This window comes from Urocitellus parryii, chromosome 14 (genome assembly GCF_045843805.1).
Source record: "Urocitellus parryii isolate mUroPar1 chromosome 14, mUroPar1.hap1, whole genome shotgun sequence".
NCBI classification, from domain to species: domain Eukaryota; kingdom Metazoa; phylum Chordata; class Mammalia; order Rodentia; family Sciuridae; genus Urocitellus; species Urocitellus parryii.
Window position 1 is genome coordinate 38,533,346 of NC_135544.1, and position 18,653 is coordinate 38,551,998.

The window sequence follows — 18,653 nt, forward strand, 5'->3', positions numbered from 1 at the left end:
ATTACTTTTAAATCTGGCGGGGCTTTTCCTCTAGGGCCAACCACTCCTCCATTTGCAGTCCTGGCCAATCACTGTCAGGCCCGCCATTTTTCAAACCCTTTTCTTGCCGCCAATCAGGATCGAGCAGTACATTCCTCCTCTGACCGGTTCTAACGGGTCTGGGAGTTAACGACCTGGGCGACCCACCGAACCTGCTAGGCTGGGGAAAGGGGGACGGACCTAGAGAGACACTGACCAATAGGGAGACGTCTTGGGGAGGAGGCGGGGACTCCCCGGGTTTGAATAATCGTACGAGCCAATCAGAGAGGTGGGGGTGTGGTCTCTGGCGACGCTCGTCAAGTTGCCGTGGCGCGGAGAACTCTGCAAAACAAGAGGCTGAGGATTGCGTTAGCGATAAACCAGTTCACACCGGAGCCCAGGGGAGGAAGCTCCTCTGTCTGATCCGGCCGCTCTGCGGGTCTCTGAGGAAAAGCTCCCATCAGGCAAGAATCCCCCTTAATCTCTTCTGGTTCGTGGGCCTGTCCTTCCCCCTTCCCTCAGAGCCCTCTCTTGTGTCTCGGAGCCGTGACTCCTGGGGTCCGACCTGGCTAGCTGGATTTGGGGTACTGGCTGGTGAGGGCCGGGGCTGCCAAGGGCGGGCGGGGTCGGGTGTCGGGGCAGGCGGGAGGGCGGGAAGCTCCCCCGGGCCCGGTTCCAGTAGTTTTTGAATGTCGGTCGCGAGGCGACTCGTCCGCGCTAGGCTCGCGACGTAGAAGTCGGGGGACATTTCTGTCAGGAAAGGGTTGCGAGGGCGCTCGCGGCGTCCCGGGCCTCGGTGAGGGGCGGGCGGCGGAATCCGGCCTCGCGGAGAAACTTGCTGACCCGGCGTCAGGAGTCGTCGGCCGCGGCTGTGGCGGCGGGCGGAGGCGGCTGGGGAGCCGGGCGCGGCGGCCGCCTGCCCGCGAGGAGGGGGGCGCGGGCCGGGTTTGGGCGGGAAGCTGCACCCCGCCAGCGCTGCTGCGGGCCCCGCGCCCACCCGCCGGCTTTCTCCACGCCAGGTAGACGGCGGCTGCCACCATGGGTAAAGGAGACCCCAACAAGCCGAGGGGCAAGATGTCCTCGTACGCCTTCTTCGTGCAGACCTGCCGGGAAGAGCACAAGAAGAAACACCCGGACTCTTCCGTCAACTTCGCCGAATTCTCCAAGAAGTGCTCGGAGAGATGGAAGGTGAGGGCTTCCGAGCTGAGGGTTTTCAGGTGTTTGGGGCAGGCAGCCAACAACCTTGATGACCCTGGCGTTTCAGGCCGACCACTTCAGTATTTCACTGAGGCCACCAAACACAGAGTTGTTAGCTAAGGAAATGTGATCCTTAAAGATGCTCTTAATCTTTTTTGGATGTCTATAGCTTACAAAACTGCTGTGTTTGTACTCCTCATTCTATGCTCATAGACCATGTCTGCAAAGGAGAAGTCGAAGTTTGAAGATATGGCAAAAAGTGACAAAGCTCGCTATGACAGGGAGATGAAAAATTATGTTCCTCCCAAAGGTGATAAGAAAGGAAAGAAAAAAGATCCCAACGCTCCTAAGAGACCACCGTAAGTTTATTTTAAATTAACCAAACTATCCCTTCGATTTTTATTTTTGCTTTATTAACCCTGTTGCTTTCTTTCAGATCTGCCTTCTTCCTGTTTTGCTCTGAACATCGCCCAAAGATCAAAAGTGAACACCCAGGCCTGTCCATTGGGGATACTGCAAAAAAATTGGGTGAAATGTGGTCTGAGCAGTCAGCCAAAGATAAACAGCCATACGAACAGAAAGCAGCTAAGCTAAAGGAGAAATATGAGAAGGTATATTGTGGTAGTCTTAAAAAGAGGTTAAAATGAGGTAGACATTGTTTTTTTTAAAAGTATGTTAGATATGAACTGTAGAAAGTTGGGAAATTCAGGCAATCTTATGTTAATGGTCATCAGTTACATTAAGAAGAGCCTTAATGGAATTTGTCCAATTAAGCAACAAGCTCATTGAGGCCTTTCTTCCTTTGACTGAAAGCAATGTTTGTAGCACTGTGAAATTTCCTACATATGTTCTCATTTGTAGTTAGATAAGTCTGTTTTAAGAAGTTGGAGGGCCAAATATTTTGTGTAGATGTATTCAGAATGTGAAGTTGGCAGGGAAATGTGTGATGTAAATGAATATTGGTAGCAAAAGCACTCACTGACCAACTCCCATTTTTTATACCATTTGGTTTCCGAAAGTCTAAAGCAAACAAATATTCCCCAAAGTAAGGTAGACTCTGAATACCTATGTAGACAGCTATCAAGGTTATTGGTCAGTAGTTTTAAGATTTTTTACAATGAAGTGGTTTTTCAGAGTTGAGTAATGACACCGGATGTTGATTATATTATTTTGACAATATTTCAGGATATTGCTGCATACCGTGCTAAGGGCAAGAGTGAAGCAGGAAAGAAGGGCCCTGGTAGGCCAACAGGCTCAAAGAAGAAGAGTGAACCAGAAGATGAAGAGGAAGAGGAAGAAGAGGAGGAGGATGAAGATGATGAGGAAGAGGAGGAGGATGAAGAATAAGTGGCTGTCCTGTAATGATGTGTGTGGAGTGTGTGTGTGTGCTCAGGCAACTGTTTTGCTAAGAATGTGAATTCAAGTGCAGCTCAACATTAGCTTCAGTATAAAAACTGTACAGATTTTTGTATAGTTGCTAAGATTCTTTGTAGAGAAAATACTTTTTTAAAAATGCAGATTGTAGCTTTTTGAAGGGCTACTACATACAGTTAGATTTTAAAGCTTCTGATGTTGAATGTTCCTAAATATTTAATGGTTTCTTTAATTTCTTGTGTATGGTAGCACAGCAAACTGATAGGAATTAGTAAATTTTGGGTTTTTTAGGATGTTGCATTTTGTTTTTTTTTTTAAAAAAAATTTGTAATAAAATTATGTATATTATTCCTATTGTCTTTGTCTTAATACGCTAAATTAGTTTTCCCTTTTGAAAAAAAAAATTATGCCCAATAGTTCTTAGGTAATAGTAGAATTAGTAAAATGTTTTAAACTTTGAAATTCAGATCTGGAATTTAATACGCTTTAAGAAGTTTAATGAACTTTGTTTTCAAAGAAAGATTACACTTTGTGCTTGATGCTTATATTCATTTATTAAGTAACTTGTCCCTTACCTGCTCTGGCCTTCAGAAATTTTATGTAGCTAGGGTGGTGAATTCTAAAATGTACACATTTGATTTTTTAAAAAAAATTACAAAAATTTTAGCTTTTTATTAAGTTAAAGGTAGAATACCCCAGTAGATTTTGAATTATATCTGAAATCTTGGGTCTTAAGTCTAGAATTTTAGGTAACTAGCCTAAGAAGTATTTGATTGTGATATTCCCTGACTAAATTTCACTAGAATTTATATTTATAGGGGATGGCATTTATTTTAGGAATGCTTACTTGAGGAGGCAACAGTTAACTTGTAAGTTGATATTAGAGGTATTAGTGAAAGTTGATCATCTATGGACTAAATGCCTACCTATAGAAGTCTTTGTTGACAGTTTGACTATCTTGATTACCTAAGTTTGGTGGTTTTTTTTTTTCTTTTTGATATAGGATTGAACCCAGGGTCACTTAACCACTGAGTCATGTCCCCAGCCCATTTTTGTTTTGTTTAGAGGCAGGGTCTCAGTACGACTTTAGGGTCTTGTTAAGTAGCTGAGATTGGTCTTAAACTTGCAACCCTGTCTCAGTTTTGTGAGTGGTTGGGATTACAGGTGTGCACTACCTTACCTGGCAGGATTTTCACTGATCATAAAATAAGAATTTGTTTTCAGGTGTTCGGTGACTTAGTACAATTAAAGTATTTGGGGTAATGTATTTCAGATGCATACCCTGGTGTAGGGCTTTATAGAAGTAGGAACTTTTGAGCCTATTTTTTCCCATTTGTAATATGGGATAAATACTTATTTCACAGTGTTTTAATGATGAAAATTTTGTAAAGTACTTGAAAACAGCACCTAATGCACAGAAAAGATGGGAAGTTGTTAAAATCTAAACAGAGAAATTTTGTGTTTACTTAATTTCCATATCTATAGATTAGACCCACAATGCTGTCCTATTGAGTTTCTTGTCCCCTAACTTTGGGATACTGACATTCTGTTGTTTGTAGTTTAAGAACACCCATTTGAATCAATAGCCAATCAGGATTTGAAATGGGCCCTGCCTAGCTCATGTTTGAAATAAAAATTTCAGATCTGAGAGACTAAACAAGTTCTCAATAATTGCAACTAGGTGACTAAAAGATATATGAAAGCATTGAAATGAGTAATTTTTAAAATTCTCTTCTAGACTAGCTACTAATTGGAGGTATGTTTATGTAAGCTTTATAAATAGGTCATATTTAAATGGTACAAAATGTAAAAGGGTAGATATGAGAGGATAGTTCATCTTATTAAGTCCCAGCTATACTGTTCCAGACTATTAACTTGGATAACTCCAGTGATGCAATACTTTATCCAATAAAGGTGTAACCATAAATAACGGTGTATGTATACATCTAGATGCATATATCTAAATACGTAGTTCTTAACATTGTTGGTAACTTTTTAGTATGACAGTTGGCATATTAAATAGCTAACTGCAGTATGCAACCGAATAGATATTGTATTTTTTTTTTTCTTTAAGAACAATGTTGCTGTGACTATCCTTGTGATTTCACACATGAAAGAATCCTATAAGGAGTAGCTAGGTAAAAGGCATGCATATTTTAAAAAATTGCTAATTATAAAAACCAAACCCCATACATAGGATCTGGTAGAAACTGTCTTTGTGCTTTGTTTTCTCTCAGGCTTCTTGCTGAAGCCTGCTAAAATTGCTCTCCATAGAAGGTGTGCTAAATATACTCCACCTTTTATATGTTTTGCAGTGACTGGTTTCCTCATCAACATAATTCTCAAACTTTTTAGTCCCTTATTGTGATATATAAAAATGTTTTCTCCTGTTATTTTTTACTACATGTTAAGAGCCAATTGTGTTTTCTCTTGATCTGTGATCTTTTTTTGTCTGATTGGTCTTGTTATTCATAGTTTATTTAATATGAAGGAAAAGGATCTTTTATGACATGTAAATATTTCTTTGACTTTTGGTACTTTTTTCATGAAGATTTCTTATTTCTCTGTAGTCAAATGTTTCAGTTCTTTCATGGTTTTCAGAGTTCTTTCCTATTCAGATTACAACAACAACAAAAACTTTGGTTTTTCTTTTTTAAAATTTAAATATTTGGTCCTCCTGAAATGAGTGCAAAGACTGAGATAAAGGCTCAGATTTATTTCTTCCCCAATGTCACCCACTAGTTTTGGTCTTTTAACTTGTAATAGGGCACTGGGCTAGAAGACCCTATGGTCCTTTATACATCAAAGCACATACTGCAAACTTGGTGAGTTAATAGTACGCTTTAAAAAATATTTTGCCTTTTAACAGCATCATTTTCGATGAATAGTAAATAGCTTATCTTACAATAGTATAAATACAACAGTATCCTAAATCTGACTTCCCATTACTACATATCTCACTAGAAATGATTTTATTTCTTGGGGAATAGCAAGAAAATTAAAGGAGCTATTATGCCACCGCAGAAGCTCCTTTTAAAAAGAAAATAACCTTTTAGAAATAAGCCATTTTTAGGGAGTGGGGGTGTAGCTCAGTGGTAGAGCACTTGCTTAGCACCCAAAGCCCTGGGTGCAAAGTTTGTGGACACTTGTGCACACACACAAGCAAGCCATTTTTGGATTAGTTCTTCATGAGAGTTCCTCATGAGATGATGGCATTTTTAGGGAGAGGATATTTACTCATAGGAAACATAAAAACCCAGACCAGAAAAAAGCTTGTATGTGGTGAACTAAGGAGCATACAAGAAAACTCTTGGGCAAATAAAATTTTTATTTTATAGAAATTTATTAAAAATTTTTATACTGCTATACCCCAGTGTCACAAAGTGTTCTATGCATATTTGTAAGCATATAATGTCCAGGGCAAAGTGGACAGCCACTATTTAGCTCAAACAAGTAGATCAATCAATTGATGGTTCTATCCATCTATCTACAGACATCTATATATGAATATACCTATGTGTATAAATATATATACATTTTTTTGTACATGTGTGTGTATAAACGAGCGCACACACACACAATGTATAGATGTACGATAGAGTAATTAGATTCACTTCTGAGATTTTTGTCCATCAATGTGGGTAGGAAAAATAATCATGGAAGACGTTCTTTAAGAGTTTTTCTCAGCATTAAATAGAAATTCCTACCACAGGGTTCTGGGGATATCAAGTACAGGATTTATGTCCTTAACCCCAACATGAAATTTGTGAACTTACAATTATTTAACCTCTTGTATAAACATACAACTTACTGTATATTTAATTTTAGTCACTTAGTATTTATAAAGAGTGCTGAATGGAGTACTTGAGGAATTGCCTTTTTCACTTAACATAGTATTACTAAGACTGTTTATATCTAGTCCATTCATGTTCATCACTGTAATATTTGTTTTACCATAATTCATCCATTCTCCTTTCAATGGGTATTCAGGTTATTATTATTATTATGCTATTACAAATGGCAGCACTATAAAATTCCTGTACAGGTCAGCTAATACACAAAAGGACTCACCTTCACTAACTTCCCTGAGAAATTCCATCAGCTTTAACAACCCCAAACACCCACTTTTCTTGCTCAGCTCAGCAGTATCATCATTCTTGAGCTCCATTATCCATTTGTTATACCACGGTGGAGAAATTCTCTTAGACATAGTGAACCTGGGTTTCACCCCATTTCCCTTTTTAAAAAGTTTGTCTGTAAACCAATTCCTAAAAACAGTTGCCCCTATATATTTTGTCCAGTTTTAGAGTTGTTTAGAATAGCCAGGGTAATGTCAATACCAATTACTATGTCATAGCTATTTTCTACTATTTAGTTTTGAGCCCACCATGGTGGCACACACCTGTAATCCTAAAGACTCAAGAGGTTAAAGCAAGCGAATCATGAGTTTAAGGCCAGCCTCAGCAACTTAGACCCTGCCTCAAAGAAGTAAAAAGGACTGGGGATGTAGCTCAATAGATTCCATGCCCAGTACAAAAAAAAAAAAAAAAAATTTGATTGAATCTTAAATTAATCTAAATTAATTTGGAGTATGATTACCCATACTTAAAAAGATTTTTTTTTTTTTTTTTTGTACTGAGGATTGAACCCAGGGGTGCTTTGCCACTGAGCTACATTCTTGGACCTTTAAAAAAGATTATTATTTTGAGGCAGCGGAGTCCCACTAAGTTGCTGAGGCTGGCTTTGAACTTAAGAACTTCCTGCCTCAGACTTACTTCAGAGTTGTTGGGATTACTTGTGAGCACTGCTGAGCCCATCTTATTTACCCATATGAAAATCCCAAGTGAAATTTCATATAAAGATAATTTAAAGAGCACAGTGTCTTAAGACAACTTTCAAGATGGCACTTGGTTATCTAAGAGTTGAATTGGACCACTGAAAACTACTTTCTGCTTATCATGTGAATGACATGAGGCTGAGACAGTAATTTCTTTTGGAAACCATCTTACCTCTAGTTTCTTTAACTTTTGAGGTTAATTTTCACTTATAAAGTAGGGGTAATGATATATGACATATGGTTTTGAAACACAGGCATACACACACAGCTTTTCTAGAGGTCTGCAGTGTAGCCATCTTCTTATTCTGATTAAAGACAGATTTTAAGACTTTGAAACCAGATAATAATAGTTAACATATTACCTTGACTGTATTCCAGAAACTTTATATGAACTTTATATTAACTCATTTAATACTAATAACAAGCCTCTAAAATAGGCACTATTATTTCCCTCATTTTATAAACAAGCAAACTGTTAGTACAGAGGTTAAATAACTCACCCAAGTATTTTGTAGTGGAACAGGGATTCGAATACAAACGGTCAGACTTTGGAGTCCACCCTATTAAACTATATTATACTACCATTCAGATGAGCAGACTATACTAAAAGTTAAGGAGCCCTCTGTCACACTTCTGTTCAGATGTACTGAACCAGGTGTAATTCACTCAGAAGTTGAAATCTACTAACCTCAACTATGAGCATTTCAAAATCTTAAAAATGAGAATTGTAGAGCAATTATTGAATCTAATTTAGAAACAGTCCTTTCTTTATTCTCCACTTGCAGGGATAATGGTCCTCAAAATCCATTCCAATTTTGTCCATTTTCACACAGATTGATTCTAATGAATAATATTTTCTTAGTGCTTTATATTTTTAAAAAGTGCCTTCACATGGACTGATTTTCATATTCCTAAACTACTATTAAATATCTGGCTCAGGTCAGGTAGCTGTCATGTTTTTGAATTACATTGAATTACAGGTGGATTCTTTTCCAATTACATTTTCCCTGGAAATGAAATATATTCCAAGATTGCTGTAAGAGACTATCTTATGAAGTACGTGAGTCTCCATTTATTCCAGTCTAGTGCTGTCACTTTTCAAATTTCCTAGCCTATCCCTACAGCAGCGAAGAATTGAAAGACATGAAACAGGCAAATGAGTTGGAAGGTCCCAAGTCAACAAAGCTACTTACTTGAATCAGTTAGCAGCCATGTTTTCTCTTGGGATGGCATGTTTTGCACCACAAGGTCTTATGCATTATTTCTAATTTCATTCTCGTATGCTTCCCTTCTCTTCTCACTTGATCTGTTTGGTTGTAAAGAATTTTGATTTAAAGACACTTTCACTTTCAATAGGCAATTATATAGTAGAATACATTACCAAGAAAGATATAGCTTACTGGGATTATACTTTATAATTGGATAGGTGACTTAAAAAATTGCCACTCACAGGTAACTAGAATTGTAAAAAGAAACCTTTATATTTGCAACATTTGGATGATTATAAAACTTGTAATATGTAAATTTTTTTTAAAAAAATTTGCTTCCTTCCTATAGACAGGTAAGCGCTGAGTATTCTAAGCACATGCAGCAGAATTCTAACTCAACACTCAAGCACAAAGTCAACTAGTAACTATGGTTTGAAATATTTTAGCTGTAAACAGTATATCTTGTAAATTAAACTAATTCTTTAAAATGTGTAGATTTAGAAATGATTACAAATACTGAAAAACACCATGGGTTAAAATACAATATTTTATTTTTTCTCACCTAAAAAACAAGCAACCCAGAATTAGGATATACATAAGCTTCTCAAATTTACCCTAATAAAATTCTGAATATTTGTACAATTTCTACAGAAACATACAGTGTATCAAAATCTGCATAAATCAAATTTATAAAATGTGTAGAAATGCATAGTGATATTATCAACTTACAAAGCAAGGATATGAGAATTATTTCCAAAGCAGCCTACAGTAGAAAATAGTCATTATGGCAGCAGCTTCTGATGTTTTTCACGTTTGGTAAGGTTTCTGATTTCAATATATAGAATCATGTTCATAGAGTATCTTCTTTTAACGAATTGCACAAAAAAAAAAAACAACATTTAATTTACCCATAAAACTACATGCACAGTTCATGTGCCACCTTTCTTAGGCCTATGCATAGATAACAAGGTTATAATCTATTCAACATGGAAAATGGGGCCTATTTGCCAACACAAAAGTAATTAAAGTACCAATTCAATTCTCTCTTGGTTTCTTTTTTATAGTTGATTTTGCAATTATATAAGCATATAAATGTATTTCTTTTTAAATATCCCTAGAAATGGATGAACATTAAAATGGCTGACCACAGATCAGTAGCAAAATACAAACTGAAAACTCAAAATTTTGAATAAAACTGTTTAGGATGTTTAACTTTTACTCTCCAAATTTAAGAACTAAGTTTGGATGAAACAAATACGTAGGCTTTTCTTTTAAACAAATGTAGGATTCTTTTCTTTTTTAGGCTTTAAAAATATTTCTCCATGGCAGTAGTTTTTTAATTCCTTTCACTGTAATGATACCATGATTACAGATCAAAAATGCTTAATTTACTTGCCATTTTCCACCTTATCACATTTTTTAAGCACCCAACCTAGGCATTTTAATCTTTTGGGTAATAAAAGACTTTATTTAGACATCAAAATTGAATAGACTATTTGCAGTATTTGGTTCTCCTTTAGTAGGTACTGTCCTAATAAATGTTTAAACCTAAGCAAATCTTTTCACTGGAAAAATGCTAATAAAAATACACTTACTAAAAAAGAAATTAAGAAATAAAAGAGAATTAATACCCGATTCAACAGAAAGTAGTTCACAATTGTTAATGAGTGGTATTCTTAGTAATTTAATTTAAAATATATATAGGGAATTTCATTTGGATGAAGATAAATGAAATATCAATTCACTCTTGGTTTCATAGGTTACACAACTTAGGATGTAATGCACAGGAGTTTTATAAGGCTTAATCTAAAAAGGGCTTAGAAATTCTTACCTCAGCCAGAATGAACCTTTGACGTGTTTATTATAGCAGTGTTTTATTATTTTGGGTATCCCCCGCCCTGCCCAAGTTTCAAAACTTAGATTTATTTATAGCTTTCTGTATCAACAGGTACTGGGGAAAAGTAAATCCTAAATGTAGGAGTACAATTTTTCTCTAGTTGGAAGATCCCTTTGCTACCCTAAGAGTTGGCATGGACAGATGGCACTGAGAATGCCAGCAGGTCTGGGTGGGAGTTAATGCCACACAATTTTCAAACCCCATGTACTAAAGCCTTAAGATGTTACATATCATCATTTCTTACTCAAGCCACATAACATTCAACTTCATAGCAAATGGCAGCACACAAATTCATTTCTGAGAAGTCTAAGTATTCCTGATACAGGTGACAATTCATTCCATCATTACCATCCTATAAATTTCATCAAAAGGTCTTGAAAAATATACTGAGAAATGAAAGAGGCACTAAATGTGTTGAAATTCACCTTTCAAAAAAGCAGCATGACTGTGAAGGAAGGCCACCTTGGCTAATAACCTGTGGCAGTGCTTCAAAAAGATGTAAAATTAAATAAAGACACAAGAGGTTGATAATCACCAAGTTATATATGAAAGTCTGGTTACTACAACCTTTTTTCAAGTGTTTAAAAAAAAAAAATCAAACTGCCTTTCAGACCCCTGAGTGTAATCCCAAAGAAGACGACATGCTTTTAACTCTGTTCCCACAAAACAGAGTTAAAGGCACAAATTACCAACATCATCTTAAAACAAAACAAAAAAGATGTAAACATCTACAAAGTTTAAGGTAAAAGCAGTTTTGTAAACAGTAACTGCAGATGATAATGTTATTGTAAAATCACAGTTTATCAATGTCCTTCAAACTGATCAGGAGGTTCCAGGTTTGGAGCTGTACAGAGTTAATAATAATTGTTGCAGCAGGTTTCAGGCGGTTTTCAGTCCTGTATAAATTTACTTGTCAGTAGGTAGATTATTGGTTTCTTTTATTCTTTCTAAACACTGTGGATATTATTCATTTCCCACTTTTGAGTCATTTTACTAGAGTCACAATTAGAGATGAACACTTGATGTAGGACCTCGGAGCGATCCAAGCACTTTCCTGAAGGAATGTGAGTAAATCTGTGCAGGTTCTGGAAAACACAATAAGGAAAAATGAGTTTTAAATTTGGACTCTTTTGATAGCCCTGCTATTAGCAGTCAATATCTGGCTTTCATAAGGAAATCTTTCAAGCCTACCACACCTCAGACTTTGGATTTTTCTTGATTGTCAGATTTCTAGGTCCTTTTATTGTCTGTTAAGTCTTAACATATTGCTGGTACATCAAATTCAATGTGTACAATCCTAAATTCATCATCTTTACCCTTAAGTCTACTACTTTGAGTTCCTATTCTGGGCAAAAATGACAATACCACTTTCCAGTCCTCAGGAAATACTGCACTTTTCTTCATTTGTTTGTGTTACACCAGTTATCAAGAACTGATATTTGTAATGTTTCTGGTTTATATTTTTTTCCTTCTCATCCCTACTGACTATACCTTATATTAGTTTTCATCATACGTTGTAAGTTGTTTTACTATAACTCAAGTGTTTCTCATGGTCTGCAGACTATCCAAGATTAGATCTTAAAGGTGAAAACTATTTTCAGAATACTAAGAACTCATTTACCTTTTCAATGTATTGACATTTACACCATTGGAATAAAAGCAATGGAGTAAAACCACTGGAGCCTTAGCATAAATCAAGCAATGACACCCAAATATGCTAGTAGTCATATTTTTCACTGCCACATACAGTTAAAAAAACAATCTTGGTTTTGTTTAAGAATTGCTTTGGTTAAGTGGTTAACACTTATTAATCTTATTAAATCTTGAACCTCAAGTCTATTGTTCAAAACTACTCCAAGAGATGGAATGGGAAGTATGTATCAAATATTTCTACACAATAAAGTACAATGGTATTTTCTGGACAAGCACTTGTATAACTGATGTGAGGGATGAACTACCTGTTGTTGTTTTTTTTTATTGAAATGTCACTGTTACTTGAAAGAATGATTCATCAACAAACTATGATTATTCAAACTTGGGTAATGGGTAGAGATTTTCTCAAAACTGAAGTGAACCTGTCACTTCAAGGAAGAAGAAGAAGAAAAAAAACACCTGACAGTATCTGTTGTAATTGATAAAATTTGAGTCTGCAAGCAAAACTTGAGTTTTGGAAAACCTGTATCCATCACCATAAGAAACTGACAGCTTCACAAAAAGACATTTTTGATGAAACCAATAGTGGTTATATTTGTGATTTTTGGACATTGTACAATGAAATGTATTAACATTTGAAAGATTTATGTAACTTAGTAAAAATTGTTTCTAAGTGAGCAATGCATGATGTTTAAAGCTCATATGGATAAAAGATTCAATTTCAAGGCCTTTCAGGGGCACTTTGTGAATGGCATCATGCCCATGGAATAAGGTGTTTGGGCACCCTAAACAATGCCCACTTTGCTAATGTGACACAGATTGAAGATGCCGGCTCCCTGTGGGCAAAGTTGAAACTGCAGAAGGCTTCAGAAAGATGGCAGCCTGACACTGAGGAAGAGTATGAACACTCCAGTGGGAATGTTGTGAATAAGAAAACATAGAAAGATCTGAAAAGATAAGGACTGCTTTAGAGTACAGGATGCAGCTCAGCCTTTGGGCTTGCCCAGGCTTCCCTGAGATCTGCCTTTTCTATTTTTCTCAACTGAATGCTCTTAAAGACTCTGCTACAAAGTCTTATGGTCTGGCATGCTTCTTGTAGAAACAGGTCATGCTGGAAGATTGCAAGGTTGTGATGTGTTGTATCTATCTATCTATCTATATAATATATATATATATATATATATATATATATATAAAGATCCTGTGGGAAAATAAAATTAATCCCTTGTTTAAAAGAACATAAGGAAGACCAATGGATTTTAATGTTTAAAACACAACAAAATTTCAGTGATATGATTTCAGATTCTACACTGTCAATAACTTTCTAACTATCAATTATTGAATTGCAGTGCAGTAACAAAGAACAGTCACAATTTTCTGAAAAGATTATTAAATTATCCCTCTCTCTCAAACTGCATGTTTGTGTGTGTGGCAGGATTTTCCTCTTGTATGTCAACTTAACAAATTTCATTTGAATACAGAAGCAATATGAATCTAGCTGCCGTCTATAAACCAGATATTAAAGGGATTTACAAAACTCTAGACTATAATATTCTTCTATTTGCATGTGTGTATATTTTTCATTTAAAATATGGTATTTATATTACCATGTAATAAGGTGATTAGTCTTACTTTTACATGACTTAAAACAAAAAATTTTACAAATTTCTCAGATTTAATTTCTAATGCTGGAAATATTATTAGTGATAATCTACCTAAACAAAAGCTGTTTGAGAGGGAGTTTCAATAATTTTGAAGATTGTAAAGAAAGTCCAGAGATCAGAAAGTTTGAGAATTGCTGCTGGAGCTGACCTTGCTCCATCAGTTCATATCTTGCAGTATTTTTCAGGATTATTTTCCTGAAAATATCCATTGTTTCCTATTATTATCTTTCTCAAATAATCTCAATCACTCTCCAAAACTGACAAAATGAAGTTCAATGTTCTTTCTGATAGTGCATAATTTACGGATACCAAACAAAATGAGATTCTCAGAATTTCCTATATATTTTGATGGCATACCTCTGCACATCTACTTTTCTTATTTATCTTCCATGGGAAGCTTTTTTCTTTTGGGAAGTGGGGTTTGGGGATTGAATCCAGGGTCACTTTATCACTGAGCCACAACCCCAGACCTTTCTACTTTTTTTATTTTGAGAGAGGGTCTTACTAAGTTGCTTAGTCTTACTAAGTAGCTGAGGCTCCCCTTTAATTTGGAATCCTACTGCCTCAGTTTTCTGAGTTTGTAGGATTACAGGTAAGTACCACCACACTTGGATTTCCATGGGAAGCTTTTTGTATATTTCAGATCCGGTGCAATAATACTTCCTCTGTGAAAATTGTCAGAAATAATTACTTCTATTAATCTCTCCTTTGCACTCTGATGACATTTTGCTTATTTTTATTACTGAATTTTTCTTCTCTGACATTATAGCACAGTGTGTGGCTATTTTTCAAACTCTCAGACCATCTATTGTGTCATTGAACATTAGCAAAGACTTAGCAGAGTCTGATGTACAAAAGTGCATTTAATTCAGTCTCCTTTAAAATATCTAAAACAATATATATTCCATTTTTTATCCATCACTTTTTTTTTTAATGGTGTTGGGGAATGAGCCCAGGGCTCTGCTCTACCACTGAGCCACACTCCCTACCCCTCTCCATTACTTTTTGATGGTTATTTCTGGTCTACTAGGCTTCTTCTACTATTATACTAATATTGTTCTCACTGATCTCTACCATTTACTTCTATTCATTTTTCTTTATGAAAATAAATGCTCTGTTCTTCATGGTTTGTTAATCTATTTCTTAACTTGTTATAAGGGAAAAGAGTAATTGACACATATTTACCACGTTTGTTTATTATCTATGAAAGATGATAACTGGGAATTATTAAGATGGGTCATAATATTATTACTACATAGCAAATAAGTGCTTGCACGACAGATGGGGTATGATAACAAATATTAGATGAGTAAAGTTGAGTGTTGCCATGTTCTTTCAGTTTGAAAAAGCATTCCAAATGTTTTATCTCATAATAAATTGGTTTATTGTAGTCAAATCTAGATTGTGAAAACAATCCATAACTCACTTTGATTATTCATAATTTATGTTTGATCCTCACCTTGTCCTAGAGCATTAAACAGACACAGCTGAAACAGAAAAACTGTCCCAGAAATGTCATGTGAATAAATCCGACCTTTAATACAAGCAAATAGATACATTTATCCTGTTGTTTTTAATTAGCAAACAATGATAAGGAAGCAGAGAAGGCTTAAGCATCTTAGTTTTATATGTTTGTCTCTATCTCCACCTGCTGGACGACATGAAATACTAACCACACATTTTTTATGGTATTAATACATTTTACTTTAGTGAATGACTCATTTAGATTTTAAAAATCCAACTTTGAGCCTAGAACAATGGTGAGGATTACTTCTAGAATACTGATTTCCCTGAGTTATAGCAGTAGGTTTTCATGAACATCACTGTGACCTCATTATATGACAATATTTTATCAGAGAATAAAAGTGATGCCTCATTATAAAACAATAATTCATCCAGTACTCAGGAGAACCTGTTCAAATGACTAAATGAGAGGAAAATGCAAGTCAATTTGTATGTAGGTTTTAAGATTTATACATCTAAATTCCATGCTAGTTGCTATTGAAAATCAAACAGCATAAAAACAATATTTTAAGAGTTGAAACAATACCTTGAAGTACTGCCATTCCTTAAATTCATTTAGATTACAGTGCATAATCATAACTTTTGTTCCATCAGGCCCTTTTGCCAAACACTGGTCATATTGCATGAGCTGATTTGCTTCATTGATTCGGAAAAGCTATTAAGAATAAAAAAAAAAAAAAGGAAACAAATAACGGAGGCAACTTCCCTACTCATATGCACTTTACAAAAAAAGAAGAAAAAAAAAGGAAGAAAGGGAGGAAAGGGAGAAGAGGGAGGGAAGCAAGGAAGAAAGGAAGAAATTAAATTCCTATAATTAAGCTGAATAACTAACTTATTGCTTTATAGTTTTGTGTGTTTGGAACTGTTATTCCGCAGGCTGAAGTTGGTGAAGATCTCTGTAAACACTTAAACAATTGTGTTCTTTAGCCTCTAAAATACAGAATGGGTCATTAACACATACTTATTATGTATTATCATGTGAGAAAATGAAAAATTGTAAAGACCTGATAATATTTCATAATCTAAATTAGACATAAGAAAAATACCCAAATAAGGTAGTAAGAAAATATATTAGTAAAATACATTACTGTCAGTAATACTCTACTTTATTGAAGTGACAAGTACCTACTCAGAAAATATTTTAATCTCTTACATATAGACATCACTCCTAGATTCTGCTTGTTATGTCCAAGACTGCTATTATTCCCTTACTTAAGTGAATGTTTTAACATTGTCAATTCTTTAAAGAATGTTTTATTTTATCAAAACAAAAATACTGGGCTTGGGGATGCAGCTCAGTGGTGGAGCGTTCTCCTAGTATGCATGAAACCCTAGGTTTGATCCTTGGACAGGAGAAAACAAAAATCAAACTGAAAACAAAACTAAATCCTGTGATCAATAAACCCTGCATCTCTCTATGCTGACCAATGTATATGCAAAAGAAGGTGATGTACCTGATTTCCTCCCATCCTGTGGCAGGGTCCAAGTTCAACAATACCTCCATTTGTTTTTCCCATGCTATCAATGCAGTAAGCAGTTTCAAAGCCTCTGATCTAAAAATATAAACAAAGGACCAAAAAGCAAGAAATGCTTTAGTTCTTTAATAAGCCCTAATATCAGAGTAAAAGATTTTCATGTTAAACATTGCAATTTGCAAGGGAAATCTAGGGGTGTCTATTGCCAGGTTATTATGGCATTGTCAGTCTTTAAGTTGTTTTGAGCAAACCAGTCATCTTTGAAATTCTGATCTTGAAGTCAACACTGGGATGAGCTCTAGTAAGGGTACAGGCCTTAAAATACCACAGGGGAAAAAAATAAAATGATACCATAGGTACAATTTCAGAATCATAACAATTCACACGAATGAGAAACAAAGAAAATAAAGCTACCTTACCACACTGGCAACAGACACTGGCCCTAGGAATTTAGAGCAGAAGTGGATTTGTAAGAACTCACAGATAGCTTGGGGCACTATTTTTCCTAGTTGTCTCCAGGAGTCTCTAGGCAAACATCATGGCACAGAAGCCAGGCAGTGAGGTTTTTCTCTAACTATGGATAATATAGATGAAAAGCAAACACAGATTTCCATCTCTGGAATGGAACTTTGTATCAAAATAACTACTTTGGAAATACTATATATTTATCTCAATTATGCATCACTATAGTATTTGAATAAAAAGTTACATTGATTCATTCAGCAAATATTTACTATGTACTATGAAGAAAGAGCTTTTGAAGATACAAAGATGTGTAAGTCAGGGTCCTCCATACCCTCACAGTCTGTAAGGGGATACAGGGCTAAGTGTCAGCCTGTAGTGAGGATCTGGAGGAAGCAGTCTCTCACCCTGCCTGAGGAGCTCTGAAGACTGCCCAGGAGGTATTTTTTATTATAATTATTAGTGCAACTGTACAAAATAATGGGTTTCTTTGTGATATTTTCATACATGCATATAACATACTTCAATCATATCTACCCTGTTACCCTCTTAAATTTTCCTGGGACCCTCTCCCAGTCCATGCCTAATAGTCCCCCTTCTACTTTCATATCACAAAGACATCTTTTGAATAGACAGGGTTTTACCCTGTAATGTTCATGGAATGCTGAGAAATGAAGTGTAAAGGGCAGAATGGGGAGAGTTGAAATGAAAATGAATTTAGAAATCAGATAGTAAAAGTAGGACAGAAAATGCTATCCATCCATTCATCCATTCACTCATCTATTCATGCATTTACTCATTCATCAAATACTAAGTATATACCTATTGTGTGTCAAGCATGTTGTAAGGTTTGCTACTCCAGTGAATAAAACAGACTCACATTTCTAGGGAAGGAAAGAGACTACATGCAAAAACAAAACAAAAACACCATAATAGTCAAATTATTATGTTAATTACGGATAAGTGCCATGGGGGAAAAAAGAAAAGAACAGCAAGTTAAGTGGGGAAAGGGCTATCGAACTGAGGGGTGTACTACATGGTAAGTCTCATTGAGAGGGTGACAAGTGTACAAACTTGAAGGAGGTGCACAAGTTAAGACAAGTCTGCAGATGTTTAAAAGAAAGCAGTGTGGGCAGAGGGAATAGCAAAGGCAGGAGTAGTCTGGAGGAAGCCTGAGGACCAGCAAGGCCAATGGGACTGGAGTGGAGTGGAGAGTGCAGAGCAGGTGAGGCGAGAGAAATAGGGCAAGAGGTGCAGGCCTTGGCCATCAATGAGGAGGTTGGTTGCCTTTGCCTGAGAGAATGGGGTGTGACTGCAGGTTTTCCAACAGGGGGGAGACTTGAC

General features: G+C 36.1%; 2 protein-coding genes across 5 annotated transcripts in view; one reads left to right on the top strand and one right to left on the bottom strand.

The window, feature by feature from the left end:
* The first annotated feature begins 341 nt into the window (after positions 1-341).
* Hmgb2 (high mobility group box 2) lies at positions 342-2,882 on the top strand. The gene is made up of 5 exons (XM_026389736.2): positions 342-482; positions 1,038-1,206; positions 1,429-1,574; positions 1,652-1,826; positions 2,401-2,882. Exons 2-5 carry the CDS (start codon positions 1,057-1,059, stop codon positions 2,560-2,562), a joined length of 633 nt encoding a protein of 210 aa, XP_026245521.1. The 5' UTR covers positions 342-482; positions 1,038-1,056; the 3' UTR covers positions 2,563-2,882.
* A 6,371-nt stretch (positions 2,883-9,253) lies between these two features.
* Galnt7 (polypeptide N-acetylgalactosaminyltransferase 7) overlaps positions 9,254-18,653 on the bottom strand; it is a 136,932-nt gene continuing 127,532 nt past the window's right edge. For 3 of the 4 annotated variants that reach the window (XM_077792617.1, XM_026389742.2, XM_026389743.2), the window contains 3 exons: positions 16,827-16,925; positions 15,899-16,027; positions 9,254-11,616 (listed from right to left, as the gene is read on the bottom strand). In XM_077792617.1, coding sequence (XP_077648743.1) covers positions 11,479-11,616; positions 15,899-16,027; positions 16,827-16,925 — 366 coding nt within the window. In that variant the 3' untranslated portion in view covers positions 9,254-11,478. The remainder of the gene's footprint in view (positions 11,617-15,898; positions 16,028-16,826; positions 16,926-18,653) is intronic. The other variant, XM_077792616.1, reaches the window with a different exon arrangement.

Bases quoted from the DNA above. Each gene is read 5' to 3' on its own strand.
- Hmgb2 (XM_026389736.2), top strand. From the start codon at position 1,057: ATGGGTAAAGGAGACCCCAACAAGCCGAGGGGCAAGATGTCCTCGTAC. The intron at 1,575-1,651 runs GTAAGTTTATTT...GCTTTCTTTCAG, and splicing joins AACGCTCCTAAGAGACCACC to ATCTGCCTTCTTCCTGTTTT. The intron at 1,827-2,400 runs GTATATTGTGGT...ACAATATTTCAG, and splicing joins TAAAGGAGAAATATGAGAAG to GATATTGCTGCATACCGTGC.